This window comes from Ictalurus furcatus, chromosome 3 (assembly GCF_023375685.1).
Source record: "Ictalurus furcatus strain D&B chromosome 3, Billie_1.0, whole genome shotgun sequence".
NCBI classification, from domain to species: Eukaryota; Metazoa; Chordata; class Actinopteri; order Siluriformes; family Ictaluridae; genus Ictalurus; species Ictalurus furcatus.
Genome location: NC_071257.1, coordinates 16,596,181 through 16,620,791, shown reverse-complemented (window position 1 = coordinate 16,620,791; position 24,611 = coordinate 16,596,181). Strand labels below are relative to the sequence as shown.

The 24,611-nt window shown below is 39.9% G+C and overlaps 1 protein-coding gene across 2 annotated transcripts in view; it reads right to left on the bottom strand.

The window, feature by feature from the left end:
* lrmda (leucine rich melanocyte differentiation associated) overlaps positions 1-24,611 on the bottom strand; it is a 261,688-nt gene that overhangs the window by 87,454 nt on the left and 149,623 nt on the right. For both annotated transcript variants that reach the window (XM_053621089.1, XM_053621090.1), the window contains 3 exons: positions 5,015-5,141; positions 3,635-3,774; positions 223-349 (listed from right to left, as the gene is read on the bottom strand). In XM_053621089.1, coding sequence (XP_053477064.1) covers positions 223-349; positions 3,635-3,774; positions 5,015-5,141 — 394 coding nt within the window. The remainder of the gene's footprint in view (positions 1-222; positions 350-3,634; positions 3,775-5,014; positions 5,142-24,611) is intronic.

The following is a 24,611-nucleotide window of genomic DNA, read 5'->3' as shown; positions in this document are numbered from 1 at the left end:
TAAGAGGAGCCTCTAGTAATTGTTTCTAGTTTAACAGATTATTGTGCACAGTTTTCCTTCCAGAATTACACACTGATGCAAAATTGCAGTGATCTTCCAGCTGTTTAGATGCAACCTTCACAATGTAATTAATTTTTTACATTTAATACTTCCCTTAGGCACAGCATTAGCATCATGGGTGTTCTGTTATTGTAATGAAAATGAAAATAAGTAGACACAGACCTGCTCAGTTTTAGGCCTGACCACCTTCATGAATTCGCCTCGGGCCTTGGCCTCCAGATGTTCTGTCTGAGTCACTCTCCTGCTGTCCAGGAACTTCAGGTTCCTCAGTTTATGCAGCACAAAGTACCTGTACACCATGAAAACAGTCAACAATACTGTCAAACAATGCAAGCAAACATCATTTACTTTGAGTTCATATCTTAAACAGGATGCTAGTGACTATTTATTTTTTTAGAATCTTTGCACTTTAGTAACACTAAATGTAGATTTTTAAAAATCCAAAATGCTAAACATAAATGATACTAGAAATGAGCCCAAGCAAGAAATTCCCCCAACAAGCTCTATATTTTTTTTTTCCAAGCAGCAGTTTCCAGTTTGACAATTTTATTAACAGCATTAAATGCGAAAACTTGTTTACTTATTGTTAATTTAATAATGCTGATATTTGTAAATAGAAAAATCACCTTCAAAGTGGATACAAATTAGGGCAGTATATATAAATAGGTTGGAAAATAAAATACATAGACCTCATCTGTCAAGCTGTCATTGCTGTAACATTACAGGTGTCTTTTTAAGCTTTCACACACTCTCTATCTTTCATTCAGAGGCAGAAAGTGACATGAGATAATAATACGAATATGGAGATGACAACAGAATCTTTCACTGGCTGACTGGAATGGTGGAAGCGACATGTCAAGATTAAGCTTTAGAGAGAGAGAGAGAGAGAGAGAGAGAGAGAGAGAGAGCAGATGTGTATATGGGCAGCAAACAGATCCCAACTGAGCTCTCATGCACAGGCCAGTGACAAACTGATGATGATGATGTTGATGACTATGATGGAAGAAGATAGCAACCCCATGATACATGTTCATTACAGATGCCTCAAAGAAAACAGAATTTCAGATTGATCTTATTAAGATATGTTTGGAGCAAAATTGAGCTACGAATATTGCGCATGTCTATCAAAACTGAGGAGAAACATTTACTGTATCTGCTTGTGCAGCTCTTCATAATATCTGCACATATGAAATATACTGTTACGGTTTTCATTAAACATGTGAAAACAGCAGAAACATTCATTAAATAAAACCTAACTAGCTTTAGGTAACGTATATAATTAATATGCAGGTGCTTCCTGATTATTCCGTATTGTTTTGTGGGGTTTAACAGATGGCTGGTGCTAACTCAACCTCAGCTGCAGTTTAAAACACCTGAAGCCATATTGAGATTAACTTCTGGTCCTGAAAACATACACAGATTTTAGAAGGAAATAAATGCCACTAATGCATAGGTGCAACTGTACAGAAATGCTGCTAGTAGGAAATAAATCCCGAGCCTCTTAGTTAAACAATGATGAATGAGTAGGAAAATATGCCTATTCGTTTCATTTGGCTACTTAATATACGTGGTATGCTGTATATTAATATGCCACTGCCAAGGTTGCTTTATTTATTTTGAGATATGCGTGGTCAAGGTCAGTCCCGCCATGACCCGTGTGCTGCCTAAGACATAAAGTCAGACATAAAATCTGCATCATGGACAAACTGATGTATTACTACGTAACACATTATGAATATTCCATCACAGATCCACCCTTGCTGTCAGTCAGTGAGAGAGCGGCCTTCCCCAGCACTAATTGAAGCAGTGAGCAGCGCCTTGTAGGTTCATCTGTATGGTAAATGATTTATACTGAACACAGTGTCAGATAAAATGCTCTTAAGACTGGTACAGACAAAAGAAGGTGTTCTCTTCCCCTCCTGTGCTGGTTCTCTCCCTCCCTGTAGCCGACAGGGTTTCATGCTGAAAAGCTGACAAATGGTGGTAACATAGCGTGGCATTGCACTCCCATGGGCCCGGGCTTGATAATGAATGCATCGTTTCATCTTGTAAGAAAAGATACCAAACAGTCGTTGGTGGTTATCACAATTCACACATGAAATCGATTTTGGAACTCATCGCAAAATGAGGAAAGAAAGGTGAGGTTGAGTACTTTTAAGAGAAATGAGGTAATATCTTTTGCCTGTGCTGGCTAGTTTAATTTATGACATTGCGCAACATCCATTTATGCTCAGAAAGTTTATAGAACACATTCCTTAGACAAACAAGCTTTTGGAGGTTAAGTAAAAACATCGACTGTAAGATCTATATCTGTCACACCACATGACCATTACAACGACAAAAAAACTATTACAATGTAATATTTTCTTTCCCCATTTCATATAAATTCATAACTAATGTACATTTGAGCTGGACTGAGAAATACTAACAGGTCAAAATCATGTTAGAATCTCGCAATAATAGATTTGGGCAGCAAACATTTGAAAGAAAAATAGCCACACTAAAGAAATAGTCATTTGGTTCGTGGAATAGGTATTTTTGTAATTGGAATGTCAATCATTTTTCACAAGCTGGTTTAGAATGATCACCAGAATGAGGGTATGAATGTTGGTGTGGGCATGAGTTTATATAGAATATGCCCATGCTAATATATTCATACCAAATGTTTATAAAAGAATAGAAATATCAAACCTGAATATCTTGATCTGGTGAGGACATTTGGCTGGTCCCTCACCTGCTTTTTTTTTTTTTTTAATGGAAACTGCAGGTGTGTCCCAAAAGGCACACATATGTATGCACTATTCTTCGCCATTTTGTAGTATAAATAGTGTGATTAGTGTGTTCACTCTGAAACCCCCCCCCCCCCAAAAAAAAAGTGCACTTTAAGTTGATGCACTCGTTCAAATAAAAAAACAAAGTGTGGAATGATGGACACTTCACGCACTCAACGGTCGCAACTTCCCTTATGTAGCGGAAGGGGAGGGGCTATATCCATAGCCACAACCATAACTTACTATGTTGATTTTAAATTGTGAAAGCAAAATTTTACACCTCCATCTGACGATCACTGAGGTCTTGTCGGTCATAAAAGGAAACATTATCATAAACGGTCAAATGTAACAATTAATTTTTGTTATCTGTGTGCCTACTTCGCTAATACTAGCACCATTGCATTACGTGTGTTTGACTTAATTTGTCCTCGATTGGGTAATAGCACATACTTCCGGTTAGTACCATACCAAAAGTGTGTTATTTGAGACGATTCCACCCTTCTAAAATTGATACACTAGACAGCAGAGTGTCAGAGAGTGTATAGTGCATAGTACAAGTATATAGTGTATAGTACTGTATGTCATTTGGGACACAACTTCCAACTTTCATTTGTTAAAGAAAAAAAAAAAACAAAAAACAAAAAAACATAATAATATGTTTTAATAATATAAATAATATAAAAGACATAATAATGCTTTTTGGTTACTAAGCTTAAGGTTAGGTTTTTGTGTATGCATAGGTTAACAGTGTGTGTGTGTGTGTGTGTGTGTGTGTGTGTGTGTGTGTGTGTGTTGCCTCAGACCTGTATCTCTGGTAATCATCCTCATCTTTATCCAGGCTGACCAGCTGATTGGGACAGGCCTCATTTCCCAGCAGGCTCAGGTACTCTAGAGCTGGTGTCACTTCCTGCAAATGCTCAAGCAAGGCCTCAATGTCTGAGAGGTATCAAAGAGCAGAAGTCAAGGAATTCAAGCTTTATTTACATCAGACCCTGGTTCTGTTCTCCTGCTCACCTCCTCCAAGCTTACTCAGCGATCACTGCATTTGAAGGCATAAGATCGACTACGTTTAAGGGTGAGAATTTGGCGCTGTGTCATATTTGGCTGTCACCATCCCATGTTTTGCTCTCCATTTCCCAGGTGGTTTGGTACAGAACATTAAAACATGGACAAAATGATGGATGCCCTGTGATAAAAAAGGGTTAGTGACTTTTTTCTCTTCCCACCGTGCAAAGAAACAAACAGCCACTTCACAGCACATTCATCACTATTACATTCATGTCATTGGAAAATGGAGCCAGAATATGTCAAAATACAACTGCACTAATGCAGCACTTGAATTTCAATAGCAGAGGGCCACTACGGGGTGTAAATAATTGGCCCATTAGCATGTGCAGACCACTTCACAGCAGAACTCAGGTATGAGCTGCTGACACTCAGCTGGAAGAGAGCCGCCTGTAATAGTGAAACAGGAGAACAAAGTGTGAGGCAGTGTCATTACAGTGTGCCTCAAAACACACACACACACACACACACAAACTTAGCAATTATTTCTGATCAAGTTCTGATCATTTATTTCTGATTAAGACTGATCGAGTTGGCTGAACTTTCCAACACTTGCTGTAGTCTGACACATAGTTTTGCATTTGTAAATATCTGAAAAATTTCTGTCCGTGTATTTCACAAATCTAAGCAGCTTAGAAAACAGTTACAACACAAAGCATAACTATTTGTATCGATTTATATTTCCTGTTTTTTACTGCAATGCTAGAGCCATAAGCATAAAATGTTCTGCACTCGTATTAACAAATTTGTCTTCTGTCCTAAAAAAAAAGAATACATTACCGTATCATATATCATGACTACTTCATGCTCAATGCAGGATGAAGGCCATAACACAGTCAGAGCTTTTATGAGTCTCTCTTCCACTAGAGGTCACCGTGGCACAAAGTCAGCTTCACTATATTGGCTTCTACCTCCAAGCCTCTCTCAGTCTAAGAGGATCTCAATTTAATACAATAACACCATTTAAAGAGCATTTAAAGGCCTGAAGTGTGTAAAGGCGAGATCCTAAACTGTATGACGAGCATGCAGTGAGAGTTCAGCACTTACTATAACTCGCCGTTCACTGTGCTGTAAATCATGAGATGGCACACAAAAGCAGCGCTGGGCTGAAAGGATATTTGGTTCTTATTGAGTGTTAGGGTATGGAGCTGTGGTAACCTGGGCAACCGGAGGTCATTTCCGAGAAGATTGTTGTCCACAATCAGCTCTTCCAGTTGGCTGAACGCTTTCAGGCCTGTCAGTGACCTGCAATGATAAGGCACAAGAGGAAAAATGATATGGCCCTAAATCTGGGCGGCCATTATGTGCAGAAATAAATATTTCAGCCAGCCTCTTTCACAAGCCGGAATAGTTCGGGCTTGGGCCTGTCAGTAGAGTGAATGACAAGAATTAGTGGCGCTAAGATCCCCTGGCATGGCGCGGCCTCCTTCGCACACTGGCAGCATGAGTGATGAGGGTCACTCGTGAGTAGCCAGGATTCAAAACAAAAGGGCTTCAGAAATGCAGTGTGCGGGATGAATTTGTCAATGTCTTGTGCCTTCAGGCACCCAGCTTTGCCTGACCCTAACCCTCCATTCCCAAGATAAATAACTCTGTCACAGTTCACCTTCACTCCCCCGACACAAATTTAACTTGTCATCCATCATTTTCCCAGCGCAACTATAAAACCCGCCACAAACGGAATGAGTACAACTTCCACCACTCCACCATGATGAGCCCATTTGGAGTAGCAAAACAACAGTTTTTTTGTTTTTTTTTAATGGGGGAAAGTTTGATGTTTGCTTTTTATTCAGCAGCATGACTTCTAATCTCTTGGTGCAACACACACTCACTCTCTCTCTCTCTCTCTCCCCCAAGGACTTTGGTGCTGCATGGTCCCCCCCCCCCCCCCCCCAGCATTGCTCTGGCATAAACATGATGGAGGGTGGTGTTCAGGGTAATGTCGGGGCCTTCCAAAGTTCACCGTGCGGATGGTGCACAAAGCCGGGGTGTGTGTTTCTAATCCCTCAAATGGCAAAGGCTGACAACCTACAATGTTAATGTGTCCACCTTCAGTTAACTGACATTTAGCTCTGTCAGCTCACCTTGGAAAAAGAACAACTCAATTGCAATTGAGACGCTGGCTTTCATTCCTTTTAAACTCAAAGACATGCAGTAATCAAATGAAGCTGCAATGACAGGACAGCATGGTTTGCTTTTTTTTTATCTGGTGCATTTAAATCCTGAATAGAAGGAAGAAATCTAGGGCCGATATCCCATGGGCAAATGGGAGAGGAGTAAAGGTCGGCTTATTTATGCAAATCCTGTCTTTTGGGAAAAGGCAATGTCGTTGGTGAACAAATCCATCCAAATTGTGGCTATGATTAGACATTTTTAATCGTTCTTCATCAGTTATGTCAATGCAGTGCATCACTGCTGAGGATCAGTAAGTAGCTAAAAGAGTGAGGGGGAGACACACACCCCAACACAGAAACAGTAATAGGGAGACAAACAGAAAAAACATTTAAAAGAGACTCTCTCTACACATTATTTTGACCCTGTGTGTGTGTGCACAAGTGTGTCTCGGTCTATACATGCAGTGCAATGGCTCTTATTTGCCAGGTCAGTAAATGAAAACTGAACTCCTGCTCATCTCCACCTGTCTGCCTTGGCTAGTCTGTGGCATGTGTAATGTTATTAGCTGCTTGGTTAAAAGGCGCGTGCGTGGCATGGGGGGGCTGCTTATTAATTGTTGTTTTCATGTCACCACTGCTGTGTGCACTCTGTGATTTAATCAGTTAAATTCACAGCCAAGGGAGAGACTGAATCACATTCACAACAACATGGGGGGATTGAGCCGTAATAGCCTCAGGTCTCTAAGTACTCAGAGCAAATTTCACCTAAACATTCAGGACTCTTTCCACCATTATAATCCATAATCCATTAATCCATGTGTAAAGTCTAAAATGAGTAAACTTTTTAAATTTGTACAGTTAATTGTGCAATAAAGTCACACAGCTTCTTTGTTTTGAACTATGCTAATGGGCAAAAGTGAATCTGGATTTCTCTAGAGATGTGATACAAACATATGAGCGCGCACACACACACACACACACACACACACACACACACACACACACACACACACACACACACAACGTGTACAGGATGCAACCTTTCTGATTTGTACATCTCTCCCATGGAAAGAGTGGCTTGCACATTTCCACCATCATCTTCAATTCTATCAAAATCACACAAGCGGTGTCTGATTGGAGAAGAGAGAGAGAGAGAGAGAGAGAGAAAGAACTTATGATACTTAGATATTTATGATCAAGCTTATCATCTAGTATATTTTATATAAAGTCGTGTGAAAAAATAAGTACACCTTTTTTTGACATATTTGGACAAGCAACCATTTAATCCTCTTTGAAACAGTGCCTATTAATGAAGCTGATATACTTAAACAAAACCACAAGGAAAAAGAACTGTGGCCAAAGAACTCTATCTTTGACTTGTCTGTCCAGAGTGCATTATTCCAAAAGGCCTGGTCTTTGCTTACATGCTCACTGGCAAACTGTAGTCTTGCAAAGACTTTTTCCTGGCACGCCTCCCATGCAGGTCAAATTTGCATCTCTTTCTGATTGTAGAAGCATGCACTTTGACACCAACATTTCCAAGACTAGCAGATTACTAGCAGATCCTGTGATGAATTTTGGGGTTCTTGGAGACTTCTTTTTGCATCAGTCTGCTCTTGGGCTTAATTTGCTGGGACGGCCAAACCTGGAATAATTGTCAGTTGTTTGAAATCTGCGCCACTTGTAGATGATTTTCCTTACAATGGAATGATGTATTTCAAATAATTTGGAGATTTTTGTTAATTTAAATGTGAAAATTACTACAAAATGTCAAGTTTATGTGTCATTTGATAGAGTGTATCACCTTTATCAAAAGGCACTATGTATATATCAGTGCAAGCGAGTGCACTATCTATCTATCTATCTATCTATCTCTCTCTCTCTCTCTCTCTCTCTCTCTCTCTATATATATATATAGATATGTGTGTATATTATATATATATATATATATATATATATATATATATACACACACACACACAGGTGCATCTGAAAAAATTAGAATATTGTGGAAAAGCTAGTTTTAATTTCTTTATTCTAATATTTTGAGATACTTGATTTTTGATTTCCATGAGCTGTAAGCCGTAATCATCAAGATTAAAACAAAACAAAAAAAAAGGCTTGAAATATTTCACTTTATGTGTAATGAATCTAGAATATATGAAAGTTCCACTTTTTGAATTAAATTAAGGGAAAAAAATTAACTTTTCCACGATATTCACATTTTTTGAGATGCACCTATATATGTATACTGTACTCACTTACACTGATTTGTACAGTGTTACATTTTTCATTTTGAAAGTGTTACATTTTTCATTTTGCAAACTACCTGATACCTGTAATTTGTATGTGCATTTTTATGTTTAGAGTAATAATGGTTATCCTTTATTGATGACCTGCTTTTTTTATGTACAGTGTCTAAGATAAATCTTCGGAGAGAATTTTTTCCTCTGAAAATCCTTTTTTAATATAAATTATCTCTAATATATGTTCCGTTACACATACAGTACACATGCAGCAATAATGTAACTACTGAGCATGTGTAGACTGATACAAATGGATTACAGCAGTATAACTTCTGTGAATATACACATGCAGTTCTGGCTTGTATATGTAAAACAGTCTATCTTAACAGTTACAGGATATCAGGACTGCCAAATTACAGACTGGTAATCCCATCTGATTCTATTTGGGTTAGCATGTGGAAACACAAATATGATACAGGAATTATATACCAACTTTAAAAGCAACACCTGTACTCCTGCTACTTCATGCAATTATCCAGTCAGAATGGTCTATTTCTAATCATCACCTGTTCAGTTTCTGTGAACCTGTGCCCACTGGAGCCTCAGATTCCTGTTCTTGGATTACAGGAGTGAAACCTGATATGCTCTTCTGCTCAGCACAGTTGCAAAGAGTGATTATTTGAACTACCATAGGAGTCTTTAAAAAAATATTAATCATTTAATAATTTATATAAGGCTCAAACCAGCCTTGCCATTCTCCTCTGATCTCTCAAGGCATTTTCACCCACAGAACTGGATTTTTTTTTGTTGTTTATCGCACCATTCTGTGTAAACTCTAGGGACTGTTGTGTGTGAAAATCTGAGGAGATTAGCATTTTCTAAAATCTCAAACCTGCCCATCTGGCACCAACAAGCGTGGCACAATCAAAGTCACTCAGATCACATTTTTCCCCCCATTCTGATGTTGATGTGAACGTTACCTGAAGTTCTTGACCTGTATCCGCATGATTTTATCCTTTGCCCTGCTGCCACATGATTGACTGATTGGATAATTGCATGAATGAGCAGGTGTACAGGTGTTCCTAATAAAACAGACAGCGACTGTGTAAAAGTTAGAATTTAAAATGTGAGTAAATTTGTGTACTTTCTCAAGTCAAAATTTGTTGATACAGATGTACTTATATAAACACATCCTCAATAGTACATTATAGCTGCATGTAGATTATATGTAGTTCTACAGGTATTAGAGACACTTCAAATAAAGTGAGACAAGCTATACACTTATTTTCTTTAATAATATTTTCTGCATGACCATTTTTAATATTAACACCACAATATTTTAATACTATTAGTACTATTTTAAATTTTAATACAGTGTTTGTGACTTTTAGGGCACAATTTGCACATTATCACACAAATGCAACAATAGTTAATAGTTGAAAAGACACATGTTTTAAAAGCTAATATTATTATTTAAATGGGAATGCTTTTTTTGTTAGAAAGGCATGTATATACACAGTTTATATATATATATATATAGCCATATGGTCATGGTGTATATAGGTCTACTGGTCCTTTAAAACCTTTGACATGCAAAGTTTCTTTTGAAAGGCCGGGCCTGTTAAACAAATTACTATGCTGCCTATCCTCAAAGGAAGCCAAATAACAGGACAGGAGCACAGACAATGACACAGAGATGACCTGACAGAGATGGATGGATCGATAGAGAAATACTAATGCAGACATGCTGATTGATAAACTGCTACTGACAAGAGGGGGAGGGGGGCACTCTGTGATTATTGGTTGAAATGTCAGTCACTGCAACCATTAGTCTGTGGGTATCTCAGTTCATATGTCCACCCAGGCTAGAGGGGGAGGAGATACAGAAGGGGGGGCGGGGGGGCATTGTTTTATTTTATTGTTTTATTCCACAGGACTACACCTGCTGAACCTTTAACAATCACCTTTCGCACACAATGCTAAGCACAAACAGTCCTCTCTCACACAGACACTCATAAAGAGGTCCGATCTAAAAGTCAGAGATCATTCAGACACTTAAGTTTCTTTTTTAAATTCCATCTCAGCACTGATCCTGTTCAGTGAAAGACTCCTTTTTATGATATCTCTGCCTTTCATATTTCCCTTTGCTAGGGCCATTAATTCCCTTGTTTGTGCTCTACTTTTAAAGGGCCTTTCTCTTTTTCTTCCAGCAGCTATTTAAGTCCCTAGTGTGTTTTCTCTGACAGTGTTGCTGTGCTGATCCTTTGATTATCAGTCTTCTTCACATCCACATCACTCCTCTAAGCTATTTCATGTGTCTCAAGCCCCATGTGGAAGCACAAGTCTCAAAACACGCATGTCTATAGCATACTCAATGTTAGTGTTTTAAAGAACACCTGACTACCTCCACAACAATTTTGGTTCAGTGTGGGCTCAGTCTCAGATGCTCTACCTATGGCCCATAGAGTGCATTATACTTATTGTACACTTCTCTGGCTACAAGCTTTAGGATCACAAAGGTCACAAAGTTGCACTTCTTATACACACATGTAAGTGTACTGGTTTCTAGTAGGAAAACAAACTTTGGAACAGTGACATAAAAAGATTTTCAATCAATGGATTCAAAAACATCATGCCCAAGTTTATTAAGAGTTTAAACCTGATCCTCTCAGAGGTTTGTTGATGTACTGTGGAAAGCTCTGTGATTGGTCGATTGCACTCAGTTAAATGTTGGTGGTTCTTGACCACACTTATTGATGAAAGGTACAAGACTTTCTGGTCTGGCCCAGGTGTCTCACACACACACACACACACACACACACACACAAAGATGCTTAATGAAATTTCAGGTTTCATTAACTTATTTTTTAAGTTTTATCCCAAATAGTTTTGATAAACTCAGAATGAGTGCACTGGCCTTTGTTTTAAATGTTGGAAAAGGTGTTAAAACCAATGCTGTCTCCAAGGTGGAAAAAGTAATGCTTTTATTCCAAGGAGGCACCTGAGCCTCAGGAATGACAGCCAAATTGACACACTGTTAAGAGGGCAAAAGATAAATGTTTGATGAATTGGCCAATAGAGTTAGAGTGATGGGCTTCATATGTGCATAATGGACTAGCTGGCAGTTCAGATTGCCTGCCAAGATAAGCAACCATAATGAATGGGAGATGAGTGTGGAGCTGTAAAAGGAGGAGTGCCTTTAATAAACTTGTTATAAACGTGGACATGACAAGATGGCAGATGGCAGAAACTATAGAGATATTGCACACCGGATCACCCAGGAAAAGTTAAAAATCTTATCTAGATAGTAACCAAAGCTGATCTACAGTATGCATTGTATATAATAGAAAAAACAACAACATTTGCATTAAATAAGGTTGAAACGACTATATTATGCCTTTTTACAAAGTATCAAATTCATTTTATATAAACTTCTTACTGGTATTCCACCTTTAACCTGCATGCAGTTCTGTTTTTAGACTTCAAAATCATGATGGTCCTGGATGGTGCAGTGCTATAAATCTTGGGAGCAGCAGTATTAGCCCATTATTTGGCTTAATCTCTCAGTTTCCCTGCAGGCTGACTCCTGATGTGTCAGGAACCCTCAGGTAGCACAATTTACAGATCACACAGGTAAAGAAATCAAAACGAGACATGTCAGTTCACATTTGTTACAAACTTGCAGACTAGCAGCCCTACTGTGTAGGGATGTCCCCCACTTGTTTGGTGTCATTCCTGAAATTTACATTACATTGTTTTTTTACTAATAATAGTGTGTTCTTCATTTAATAATGCCTTTCATAGAATTCCATATATTAAGTAATTGATACCATTGCATATAACTTGCACCTTTAGGAACAAGCCTAGGTATGGTCATATAAAAATGCACTGGTCATGCACATGGGGCCACATTGATGACTAAAGTTCAAAGGTCATGTCAATATTTATGTGGGGAAAGTTATGTGTATTCAGAATCTGGTAGTGCACACGCTTTAATCAATTATCTTGTCACAAATCCTCACTAAGCGTGCTTAATTCAACCCTGAATATGGCCCATGGTGTCCTGTTAGGTTGAGGTTGGCAAATTGGTTCGAGCTGGTTTTAGTTGGGTTGGGTGGGGGGTCTGAGACTGCGGTTGAAACGGCAGGTGAATTATAGACTGCCTTTCAAGATTCACAGCTCTTGGTGCTAGGAGGTTAATATTCTCACATGTCATTAGGTCCACTGGCTCCTCTGATGGCTCATTGAATCAGGCAGCAAATGATTTCCTCATGCAGCAGAGGACAGCACACTTCAAAGAGAGAGAGGGCTGAGGTCAGAGCCGCTCTCCGCTGTGATTAATGGCCGGGGATCAGCCGAGGTTGGCCGTAAGGTAGGAATGTGACGGAGGCTTTTGACAGGCTTGACTTTTTAAGCCGGGTTTGACCTCTGGCCTTAGCAAACTTTGTTTCCAACACAGGGGCTGACTGACCTGATGGACCATGTCAGGGACACACAGGACCCTGAAAACACAACTGTCTGACTAATCACTGGCATTACGGAGCACAGGAATTGTCTGTCTAATCACTAGTGTTACTGAAACCAGGAGTCGCATGTTTGAACCTCTAAAAGACAAAGCCAACTCAGAGAAGACAAAGTAGAGAAAATCACAGGGAAGGTACACGCATACATTAAACACGTTCTCTTCCTGGCACTATATACACTAACTCTTGGGTAAATATGACTGCTTTCATTTGCACATTCACCAAGATGCTCCAAAGGGAAAAGCATATTCTGTCCGGTAGTTTGTACATATTGCACTATTGTAAGTAGAGAAACATTGCACACAATTCCCTTTCATGCCTCATGGCTTCTGTGGCCCTGCTGCAACCCAGTTTCTTTAAAACGACACCACTGACTGATTATACCTCTGTGCACAAAACAAATGCACTCTCCCTCTTGTACCACTATACTGAAAATCAATCCTATTCTTTACAGATGCTATTACAGGCATCCTGTCATTGTTTATCTCTGAGGGAAATGTATCTTAAGGCACATTTGCCAAAAGATTTATGAATTGCAAGAAGACTAATGGCAAAAGTCCATACTGCAAAACGGACTAAATATTTGAATTATAATGTCTGATGGCTGAACATGGATTCCACTCTTATGTGAATGAAAAAAAAAATCAATGTAAATATATCCCAGAACCTCAAATGGATCCTGGCTTCTCAACAATATCTGGAGGTGAGTTGGTTGAACTCTTACATTGTGGTTCTGTATTCCTGAGCATCTATCTAACAGCAAATAATCACTACCTGGCTGTCACATTGTGGCAAATGATCAATGACACTTGATGGATGAGTCATGCCCATGCTTTGCATTAGTCCCATCTTTCCTCACAGCCACATGAAACAAGCATAATGATCTTGTCGTGTGCCACACAATTTCTGCACAGAAAAACCCGAGGCTATCAAAGCTAGAAATAAGGGGTTTCGGAAAAGGAAAAAAAAAAAATCCACATGCTTCTCCTTTGGTCACTGAGAAAGGAAATAATAATTTTTCAATATTAGAGGGAAATTAAATCATCTGATGATCTAATTGGGAGGAGACATGGGGCTTGAGCACGGCAGAGAGGATTATTGTCTACCACCTGCGCTGTCACTCTCTGGGGCCCCATTACAAGGTCCTTATTAGTTTTTACTCGGCAGATTAAAATGCGAGCGCCGCAATCTTTGATCTCTCACTTGCTGACACAAATCCTTTCAAGCCCCAACATTTTCTGCTGGGTAATTAATGCTAATTAAAAGGTTTCAAGCAGTCAGTGAGTGCGGCTCTTCCCTCGTCCAAATTGCCATCAAGTTATCGCCGCCTAACCCAATCTGCATGTAATCCACACTGGCCCAGTTTCAGCGATTATCACAGAAAATGCACAAACAACAACACTGGCTACTCAAATTAATGCTAGCATAATTACAAATATTAATAAATACATAAATAACCAAAATAAGTGTCGAGATACTGGATAAAAGATTTGGGATTCGAAATCTGAAAATACCCATAATTAAATCTGGATCTAATTAAATATGGATCGGTTTGATTTAATTGCAGTGCTCTCCACATTGCCCCTTAAATATATGAGGCATATCCACCCCAATCTTTCATCAGCTTGTTATTATGTTATAATTAGCTGTCATTCCAATATATTATTATGCAGGCGGTAAAGTGTCAGGTACGTAGACATCTTCCTCTGGCATGCAAGAAAAAAAAATCATTACAGTGTTTCAAAATGATAATTACATAATCTTTGCAGTGGAACAACTTTGTGTGACAATTAGACACACATCCAAACCAGTTAAAATACACCTCACATCCCAGGAGATCCCATGTAACAGACCCTTTTGTCTATAACTGATCAAACACCATAGTGTTAAGGATAAGAGGATCTAAAGTGTGTGATGTTACAATACCTATCACCATTTTTCACAAGTGGAAATAACATTATTAAATTCCAAAGTCGCTGTAACTGACCTTGTAATCATCTAACAAGAGAACACTAACTACTGAGAACCGTTCCTGTGAATTAAACTATTCAACCTACCATTTTAAAGAAAAGACTTGACTGTGTGATGATAATAACAGCTTATGCCTAGTCATCCTTAAAGCTATTCCTGCATTCCACACATATTAAATGGGATGTGAAGATTTCTTTGCCGTTTACTTGTTTGAAGATGCCCTCTATGACACATTGACATGACATTTAAAAAGAGACATGTGATGGCTGCTCTGTGCAGCATTAACTGACTTAACTTGATGGAAGAGGAGGTACTTTCTCTCTCTCTCTCTCTCTCTCTCTCCCCCTCACCCCCTCCCTCTATCACTGCTCCATTACCTTGGAAAAGCAGGACTCATTAGAGGAGGCAAGTCAAGTCAAATCTCAGTGTAATTCTATAGAGGTGAACTGCTGTCAACATCATTAACCATCATTTCCCCAACTCACTTCATGACTTATGAAGTGTTCTTTATTGTGTAATGATCCAAATCTCTTACAAAATCGTCCTCTTCAAAGGCCCCCTGAGACGTACCACCCATGCAGCACACTGACTTGTCAGAGGTAAAGATCAAATAGAGATCAGTAATTAAAGATTTTCCTTTCCTCAACACTCCTCTACTGTTTATATCCTCTCTTAGGTGTTACTAATGTAGCAACAACACTCAAGTCCTATAGAATAGTGATCTGATGGTCATTTACTCCAACAGTGAAGCACACAGTAATGTATAGTACATGAGTGCTTTATTTGTACATTTGTACATAAAGTAGCACACCCGCATACATTTCAGATACTCATATAGGACTGCCTTGTGCGACAAACACTTAAACATAAATACACTTTAAACATCCACTTTACAAGAGCTCAGTCAATTAGATGAACATTTTCCCTAATCAAAGTATTTAGGGCTGTTCTCATGGGCATAAAGTGAGACGTTAATACTAAAATAGCACAAATAAGTATTCAGACTTTAAAATTAGCTATGTTTTTCAGTGCTGTTTGAACAGAATGGGTAATACATAGATGTGTCTCAGTGATCCGTGTTTTCACTAACCTCCAGAATATCACTTTTAAACACAAACACTGGTCTTTAAGGCTAAAAAAAAAAAAATCAGGGATAGAAAATATGGATTAAGACATAAATGCAAAAGACAATTTAAAAGTAAAAAGACTGATATAGTGATGTATTAGTTGGCAAGCATTCAAATGATTCATCCAATCAGAGTCTAATCTTGCCAAATCTTTACATTACTGCATAAATATTCCTGTAATTTTTATATTAACCACCACAAATTTGGTTTCATTTAACAATAAAGCTTCCACGCTCATTATTCGGCAACTTATAAAATATTTCTTGAGCCAGCACACCCTATTATTTTGAATTTTAATTAATTTGATATCATAGTACATCAGTTATTCATGCACATAACTTACTGAAGTGAAGAGATGCTAAATCGAGGTCATGAAATTATCATTTGTGTATGGCATGTAAGCTATATTTATCACACTTTTAACTCTTGATTTGGCAAAATAATCAAATAATACTAATAATAATGCTCTCCTGCAAAGAAAATGTGCCCAAGGCTTGAAGGATAAGCTGACCAAACACTCATATACTATGCTTATGGATCACATTCATTTAATTAATAACTTTTCATCAAAGAAAAATTGTCCATAAGTCCATAATTATGTCTCAAATCAGATTACCGATGTGCACAATTTCCAGTATTAAATCCTAAATATCTATACTTAACACTGAATATGGCCCTAACTATCACCAAGCAACAAAATAAAGGCAAAACACTAACTACTCTATTAAATAAAAATGTAAGGGGTTAATGTCATCATCATGATCTGCATGATTGTCTTATTTTTGGTGTTCTGCCCCACTTCATTTATGTTTTCATGTGTACTTTCAAGGTACAACCATTATAATACCAAGGCTATAACAGTCCACAAAGTGTAGTAAGCTGTACTGTGCACCCCTATAAGTATAGTATCATATATACCTATGAGACATAACATTTAAACCACTGACAGGTGAAGTGAATAACATTGATTATCTCATTACAATGACACCTGTCAAGGGGTGGGATATATTAGGCAGCAAGTGAACAGTCAGTTCTCAAAGTTGATGACAAGGGCCAATGCTGGCTAGAAGACTGGGACAGAGCATCTCCAAAAAGGCAGGTCTTGTGGGGTGTTCCCGGTATGTAGTGGTTAATACCTACCAAGAGTGGTCTAAGGAAGGACAACTGGTGAACCGGTGCACCAGGATGCACTATGGGAAGAAGGCAAGCTGGTGGAGGAAGTGTGATGCTCTGGGCAGTGTTCTGCTGGGAAACCTTGGGTTCTGGTATTCATGTGGATGTTACTTTGACACGTACCACCTACCTAAACATTGTTGAAGATCAAGTACATCTCTTCTTGGCAATGGTATTTCCTAATGGTAGTGGCCTCTTTCAGCCATCTTTTCAACCATTTCAGGTATCTTTCATAGCATAATGCGTCCTGCCACAATGCAAAAATTGCTCAGGAATGGTTTGAGGAACATGACAAAGAGTTTAAGGTGTTGACTCGGCCTTCCAATTCCCCAGATCTCGAGCCGATCGAGCATCTGTAGGATGTGCTGGATAAACAAGTCCGATCCATGGAGGTCTGCTGCTAACATCTTGGTGCCAGATACCACAGCACACCTTCAGAGGTCTTGTGGCGTCCGTGCCTCGATGGGTCAGAGCTGTTTTGGTGGCACAAAAGGGATACACAATATTAGGCAGGTGGCTTTAATGTTATGACTGAACGAGGTATGACAGTGCCAATATGACAATGCTAGCAATACTGGCAATGATCCTGCTTTAGCTTACATAATTCTTAAACTGAGCCAGAGGAGGTACTTTATAAGGACATTCCAGCATGAGGCTGTTGTTCAGATTAATAATAGTTATTTTTGGTATTCACATATGCTTTTGTGTGTGTGCATGAGAAAAAGAAAAAGAAAGGGGGAGTCTGGACATGTCCTGAAGTATTGTGTTTGTGTAGTGTGTAGTCTCCTGGCATATGTGGATGCTGAGACAAGGAGAGTAAGGACAGAGCAAAACAGATGAATAAGCAACATCAATTACAGGCAAGCTTGACTTGTAAGCCCCCACACCAGGCCAGTGCTTCACACCCAGGGGTGGCAGATTGAAGCTGACATGCCTGGCGAGAAAACAGTGTGGCCTCACAAGGCCTCCCACTTGTGAGTGTGGTGAGAGAGACAGAGAGAGAGAGAATGAGAAAGATGGACAGAGGGACAGAACAGTGGGAGCTATGAATGAAAAATCAAGCATAATAGGTCCCGCTTTAGTTTAAAGTGAAACAAAATGGCTCAATTTGAGCACTTAGCCTGTCGAAAATTGGCCATGCTGAGATAGAAGAGGAACATGCGAGGGGACAAGTGAATCAGCCCTCTGATAAGCGCACTATAAAGGAAACAAAGCCGAATGTCCAACAGGCTTACCAGTGAACTTGGGCTGGTTTGGGTTCCCCTCAATGGCCCCATCAGTCTCCGCTTGCCCTATAAAAAGCCCTGCTTTCCCTTCCATTCTCCTACTCTGATCTCTTTTACTTTGTCTACGGACAATAGTAAAATAAACACAGCGATCATATTTGTTTAGTACACTGTGCTTTTTTTTATTAGCCTATCAGAAACAGCACAAGCAACATACAGGACAAATAGCTACAGAAGTACAGCATTCACTCTTCACAATAAGTGAAAAGATCTGTAAGAGTACACTACATTTCTGACAAAACAAATCTCACACCAGAGACCCTCAGTACCTGATTAATAAATGAGCTTAAATAAATGTCTATATAGAGATTAGTGCCTTATTTAAGCTCATTGTCACTTATAAGCAAGCAAACCACCAAAACAAGCTAAAGATGATGCTCATCGACTGGGATAACACACGCATGTTCTATTTGATCTGTGCCTTATTGATCAAGCCCACACAGTCTCTATAGCAACACTAAAGACGCAAGAGTGCAAAGGGACATTTAAGAACATTGCCCAAGGGACAATGTTTAAAACAATACAGCAGAGCGAGCTCCACAACAACTGTGTAAACATGAAACTAAGCTTTAAAACAGTCAGGACGACCATAACAACGCACAAGGAACACTCCTAACAATAATACAGTTGCTTTTCAATTTCCACCTGCTTTCTTTTTAACACTCAATTAATTTCTACTTGTATATTAAGTATCTTTAATTACAGTACACATAAATAACTATCTTTCATTACAGTGGAAGTCTTATGCATGTACACAGCGTTACTTTTTTAAGTATCTCCATTAGAATTATGTGGCTGCCTTTCTGTAACTACCAAGAAATAATGGCTTGGTAATTACTGTACATACAGTATGAGTAAAATTAAAAAGATGTACATTTCCTAATTTATGAACTCTCTAACTCTAAATACCATCCCAAAATATGGGCCTCATATTCAGTAACTATATGCAACATAACGTGAGTGGTGTAGCCACATGGGTATTCAAACTACAAATAGTTATAATCTCAAATCACATCTCTATTACTCCTACGCAATTCATACACACTTTATAAATCATATCTAGCTCAAATTTATTTACATAATGATTGTAGCTTTTACGGGTAATCCAACAAGTGCCTATAACTATATAAGCAGTTCTTCAAGGCAAGGTAGGGCAAGGAACCAGCTGAAATCCGTAAGTAATTATACCGTCTATCTATGCAAATTAATATCAGCTGGGTTAGTAAAAATTGATAGTCTATAAAAAGTCTTTTCGTTACCAAGGTGTCACACAAGAAACATCTCATGATGGGTGTCACGTATCAGGAAGCTCTGGACTCCACTTCCCATCAGCCACTGCACTGCACTACATGTCACATGACCACCTGCACCTGATTCACGTTTTGGTTAATGAGCACTCATGTGTATATATAGCCACTGTCTGCACTGATTCACTGTCTTTCGTTGTCTTAGACCCCTGTGTTCCATGTTTCCTGATCTTTTTAGTCTATGTTTAGTTTTGCCACAGTATTCTACCAAGTAGTGTCTTAGACTCCCGTTGTTCATGTCTTGATGTTTGTTTCGTGCCACAGTGTGTTTCAAGGTTGTCATCGTGTATTTGTTTCTTAGTACGTTTCTTTAAATAAATGTCTTTATCTGCATCTGCATCTGCATCTGCTTCTGGCTCAACCCACGGATTGTGACAGAACGAAAGACCTACTATCAGAAGCAGCAGATCGCTTCCACGATGGAAGCAGCAGGAGAACGGAGGAGACACAGAACCCGGAAGTCGACGCCAACCGTCCCCGCTATAGACTCCGTCCACTTCCCACAATGGACATCTATGGAGCTTCCGGACCCATTTGACGGTTTTTTCGGTGCCCCAGAGTATTTCCTGGTAGACTGTCAATACTATTTCGCCAGCCTGTTAGACCCTAAGCCAGAGGAGAAGCAATGGCTCCGATTTATGTGGTCCCGGTTCTTTGGACTGGCCCGTCAATGGGTGCAGCTAAAACTGGAGAAGCACTGTAGGAACCTGGACGGTGTAGAACAGTTTGTGGGGAATTTCATGTTGCGATTCGGGAGTCCGGAAGCGAAGGAGGAGCTAGAATAACTTCTCAGGGGGGTAAGTCTGGAAGGCGAACCTGCCCTGCCGTTTACCCACTACTACAGGCAACGTCATACAGAGCTCAACCCTGAGATCCAAGTCAAGCCCACAGTCCCTGAGAGCCAAGTCAAGCCTCCAGTCAGGAAACTCCAAGTTCCAGTCAAGTCTCATGTCCCTGAGGTCCAAGTCCCAGTCAAGTCTCAAGTCCCTAAGGTCCAAGTCAAGTCTCACGTCCCTAAGGTCCAAGTCAAGTCTCACGCCCCTGAGACCCAAGGCAAGCCCCCAGTGCCTGAGACCCAAGGCAAGCCCCCAGTGCCTGAGACCCAAGTCAAGGCTCCAGTGCCTGAGATCCCAGTCAAGGCTCCAGTGCCTGAGATCCCAGTCAAGCCTCCAGTGCCTGAGATCCCAGTCAAGCCTCCAGTGCCTGAGATCCCAGTCAAGCCTCCAGTGCCTGAGATCCCAGTCAAGCCTCCAGTGCCTGAGCTCCAGGTCCAGCCTCCAGTGCCTGAGCTCCAGGTCCAGCCTCCAGTGCCTGAGCTCCAGGTCCAGCCTCCAGTGCCTGAGCTCCAGGTCCAGCCTCCAGTGCCTGAGCTCCAGGTCCAGCCTCCAGTGCCTGAGCTCCAGGTCCAGCCTCCAGTCCCTGAGCTCCAGGTCCAGCCTCCAGTCCCTGAGCTCCAGGTCCAGCCTCCCGTCCCTGAGCTCCAGGTCCAGCCTCCCGTCAGGAAGGTCCAAGCCAAACCTCGCGTCCCTGAGGTCCAAATCAAGTCTCGCATCCCTGAGTTCACGTTCAGGCCTACTGACCCAAATGACCAAATGCTGCTCACGCCCAGCCAAGCTCCGCTCACGCCACAGTCCGCCGACACGCACCGCCAAGCTCCGCTCACACCACAGTCCGCCGACACGCACCGCCAAGCTCCGCTCACGCCACAGTCCGCCGACACGCACCGCCAAGCTCCGCTCACGCCACAGTCCGCCGACACGCACCGCCAAGCTCCGCTCACGCCACAGTTTTTTGGGGGGGGCAATGAGGACAGCAGCACCCATTGCTCAACCCACGGATTGTGCAATGGGTAAAAGCAAAGAGCTCTCCCAAGACCTTTGCAACCTTATTGTAGCAAAACATATTGATGGAATTGGATACAGATGTATTTCAAAACTTCTGAATCTTCCAGTAAGCACCATTGGGGCCATTATCCGCAAGTGGAAGCAACATCACTCCATCATCAACCGGCCAAGCACAGGAGCTCCTCGCAAGATTTCTGACCAGGGAGTCAGAAGAATAGCCCAAGAGCCAAGGACCACTTGGAAAGAGTCCAGAAATACTTGGAGGCAGCAGGTATCATCATCATAGAGAAAACAATAGGCAATGCACTCCACTGCTCACGCTCACCCCGCAAGACTCCATTACTAAAGAAAAGGCATGTCGAAGCTTGTTTAAAGTTCACTACAACTCATTTGGACAAGCCTATGAAATACTGGGAGAGTGTAGTCTGGTCAGACGAGAGCAAAGTTGAACTTTCTGGCTGTCAAACTACACACCATGTTTGGAGAAGAAATGGCACTGCACATCACCCTAAAAACACTATACCAACAGTGAAGTTTGGAGGTGGAAGCATCATGGTGTGGGGTTGTTTTTCATCGCATGGTACTGGCAGACTTCATATAATTGAAGGAGCGATGAATGGAGCCCTTTACCGGGAGATTCTTGAACAATCTGCTGCCATCCACCAGGATAATGAAGATGAGATGCGGGTGAACCTTCCAGCAGGACAACGATCCAAAGCATACAGCAAAGGAAACTCTCAATTGGTTTCAGAGAAAAAAAATCAAGGTGTTAGAATGGCCCAGTCAATCACCTGACTTCAATCAAACTGAACAAGATTTAAAGACAATATGTTTAGAAGATTGGGCCAAAATCACACCTGAATACTGCGGCCCATTAATTTCTTCATACAGGAAGCATCTTGAAGCTGTCATTACAAACAAAGGCTTCTCCACTAAGTATTAAATAAAATTCAGTTAGCATGTTCAATACTTTTTTCCTGTGTCATTCAACTTTATTACACATAACTTTATTTATGGACTTTAATGTTATGAATTCTTTATATTTCCAGATTTCTTGAGTTAATACTGATGTCTGGTGAAAATTTCATGTGAATATCCTCATTGGAAATATATTTACTGAAAAAAAATGTTGATGCATTCAATACTTATTTCCCCCATTGTAGATATAATTTGTACACAGGCCATTAATATGGGCAATTAATATATTGTAAAGTGGACCATTACTTCACATTTATGTAAACTATTTAACTGAAGGGGGCTCATTGAACCTGAGATGAGCTACAGGCCTAGAGACATTTGCTCAGAATGTCTGAAAGGGGAGCGTTTTTACAGACTTTCATAGATTTTTCATTTTATATACCCTCTCTTAGCAAATGGACAACATGGCTTGTTTATTAAAAAAAAAAAATTCTCTTTATTTCTTTATTCTCCCTGCATCAAATTGAGAAAGTGTTTCAAACTTGAAATACCAATGTCAAAACATATCCACATCAAATTATCTTATTCATAGCCATAAACAAATCACTGTCACAATTCAGTCATGTTAGTTTCTTATCTACACCTTTGCATGCGAGGAATTTTATATATCTGGACCTTTACAAATTTTAGTCGAATAGCCCTGGCTTAGAGTATGTCATCTAATTAGTGTGAATTGTTTTTAAGTGATGAGTCTGAGCAAATTACTCTTATTGTTTTAAAATGGAGGAGGAAACAGTACAAAACAAAAACATTCAAGCAACACTTACAATGAATTTCACACCAACTGATTTCAGCTATCAATGTTTAAAAATGCCAATCATTTAAAAAGACAATTTGCTACATAAACACCGGGATGAAATGCTTCCTCTGCTTGCACCAATATCACTTCATACAGCAGGTCACCTCTGAACTGGGGAACATGAGCTTTCTTTGGCACATAAACACTGAAGATAATGACAGACCTAAGGCCTTGCTGTGCACTATACATGACAAAAACGGCCATCTGGATTTCAAGCAGGTCATAAAGGATGTTGTAGCTGAAACGAAAATATCTTTGACATCAAATCTGATGCCAGCAGAGCTATCATAAAGTGTTTAACCTTGCTAAGAGCTCTGCACACCTCTCTAATGGCACTGAGAAAGAGCAGCCTTTTCCAAACAATAGAGCGCTTCACAGTTTCAGAGCGAGCAGCACAGCTCAAACACATTTGTAATGGGGCCCTGTCTCTTTAGCAAATGGGAATCATTTTCATCTAGCTGACACACATTACATCAGAGCATCCTTAAAGAGAAGATAGAAGCATTCTGGTTAATTGCACTGTCGCTGAAATGGGATTTTAAGACATACAGTATTATTATAGTACAACTTTGAGAGTCCATTTTACGTGTAAAGTCCACGGCTGTGTAGAGAACGGCATAAGATATTCATAATATGTGTGGTTTAAGTAAAGTTATCATATTAAATGTCTGAAATAAAGAAACACAATTTCATAACCATTTAACATATTTTGCACAGTAGAACAAATTACTTTAGCTAACAGTATTATAGCAAATTAAATAAAGTACTGTACCCCCATCATCCACTGTAATTAAAACACATTTATGTGTTCTAAGTAAGGGAACTACAACTGAATTAGTTTGCAGATGTAGTAAATAAATAATACTAGCGTATCATTTGATGTGTGTTAAAGTCCAATGGTTTGGATAAAATATGGAAAACAAATATGAAATATATAGCAAACCCTTGCTGTAAATGCATACAGCCCCAGTGTGCTCATCAATGCTCAACATCTGATTAATTTTTTTCTTTAAAAGCACAGATCCTCGTCCAAGGCGTATTTACGAGCCCCGATAAATGGATTCTGCAGAAAAAGGGGGCGAGGGGTAAAATCTGAAGTGACACAAGACATGAAATCCATTTCCCCCTTCAACCCCCACCCTAGCCCACAACCTCCGAAATGCAAATGCACTCCTGCTCAGTTCACGCCATGAAACACTGCCCTTGAAATACTGAGTGACAGAGGGAATTATGGGTTATTGTACTGTCAAAATGCAAGGCAGCTGTATGATGAGATACTGTGTTATTTAGACAATCAAAAACTTAAGGAACAAAATGGAATACATGCCGAGCACCCCCTAGCCAGAC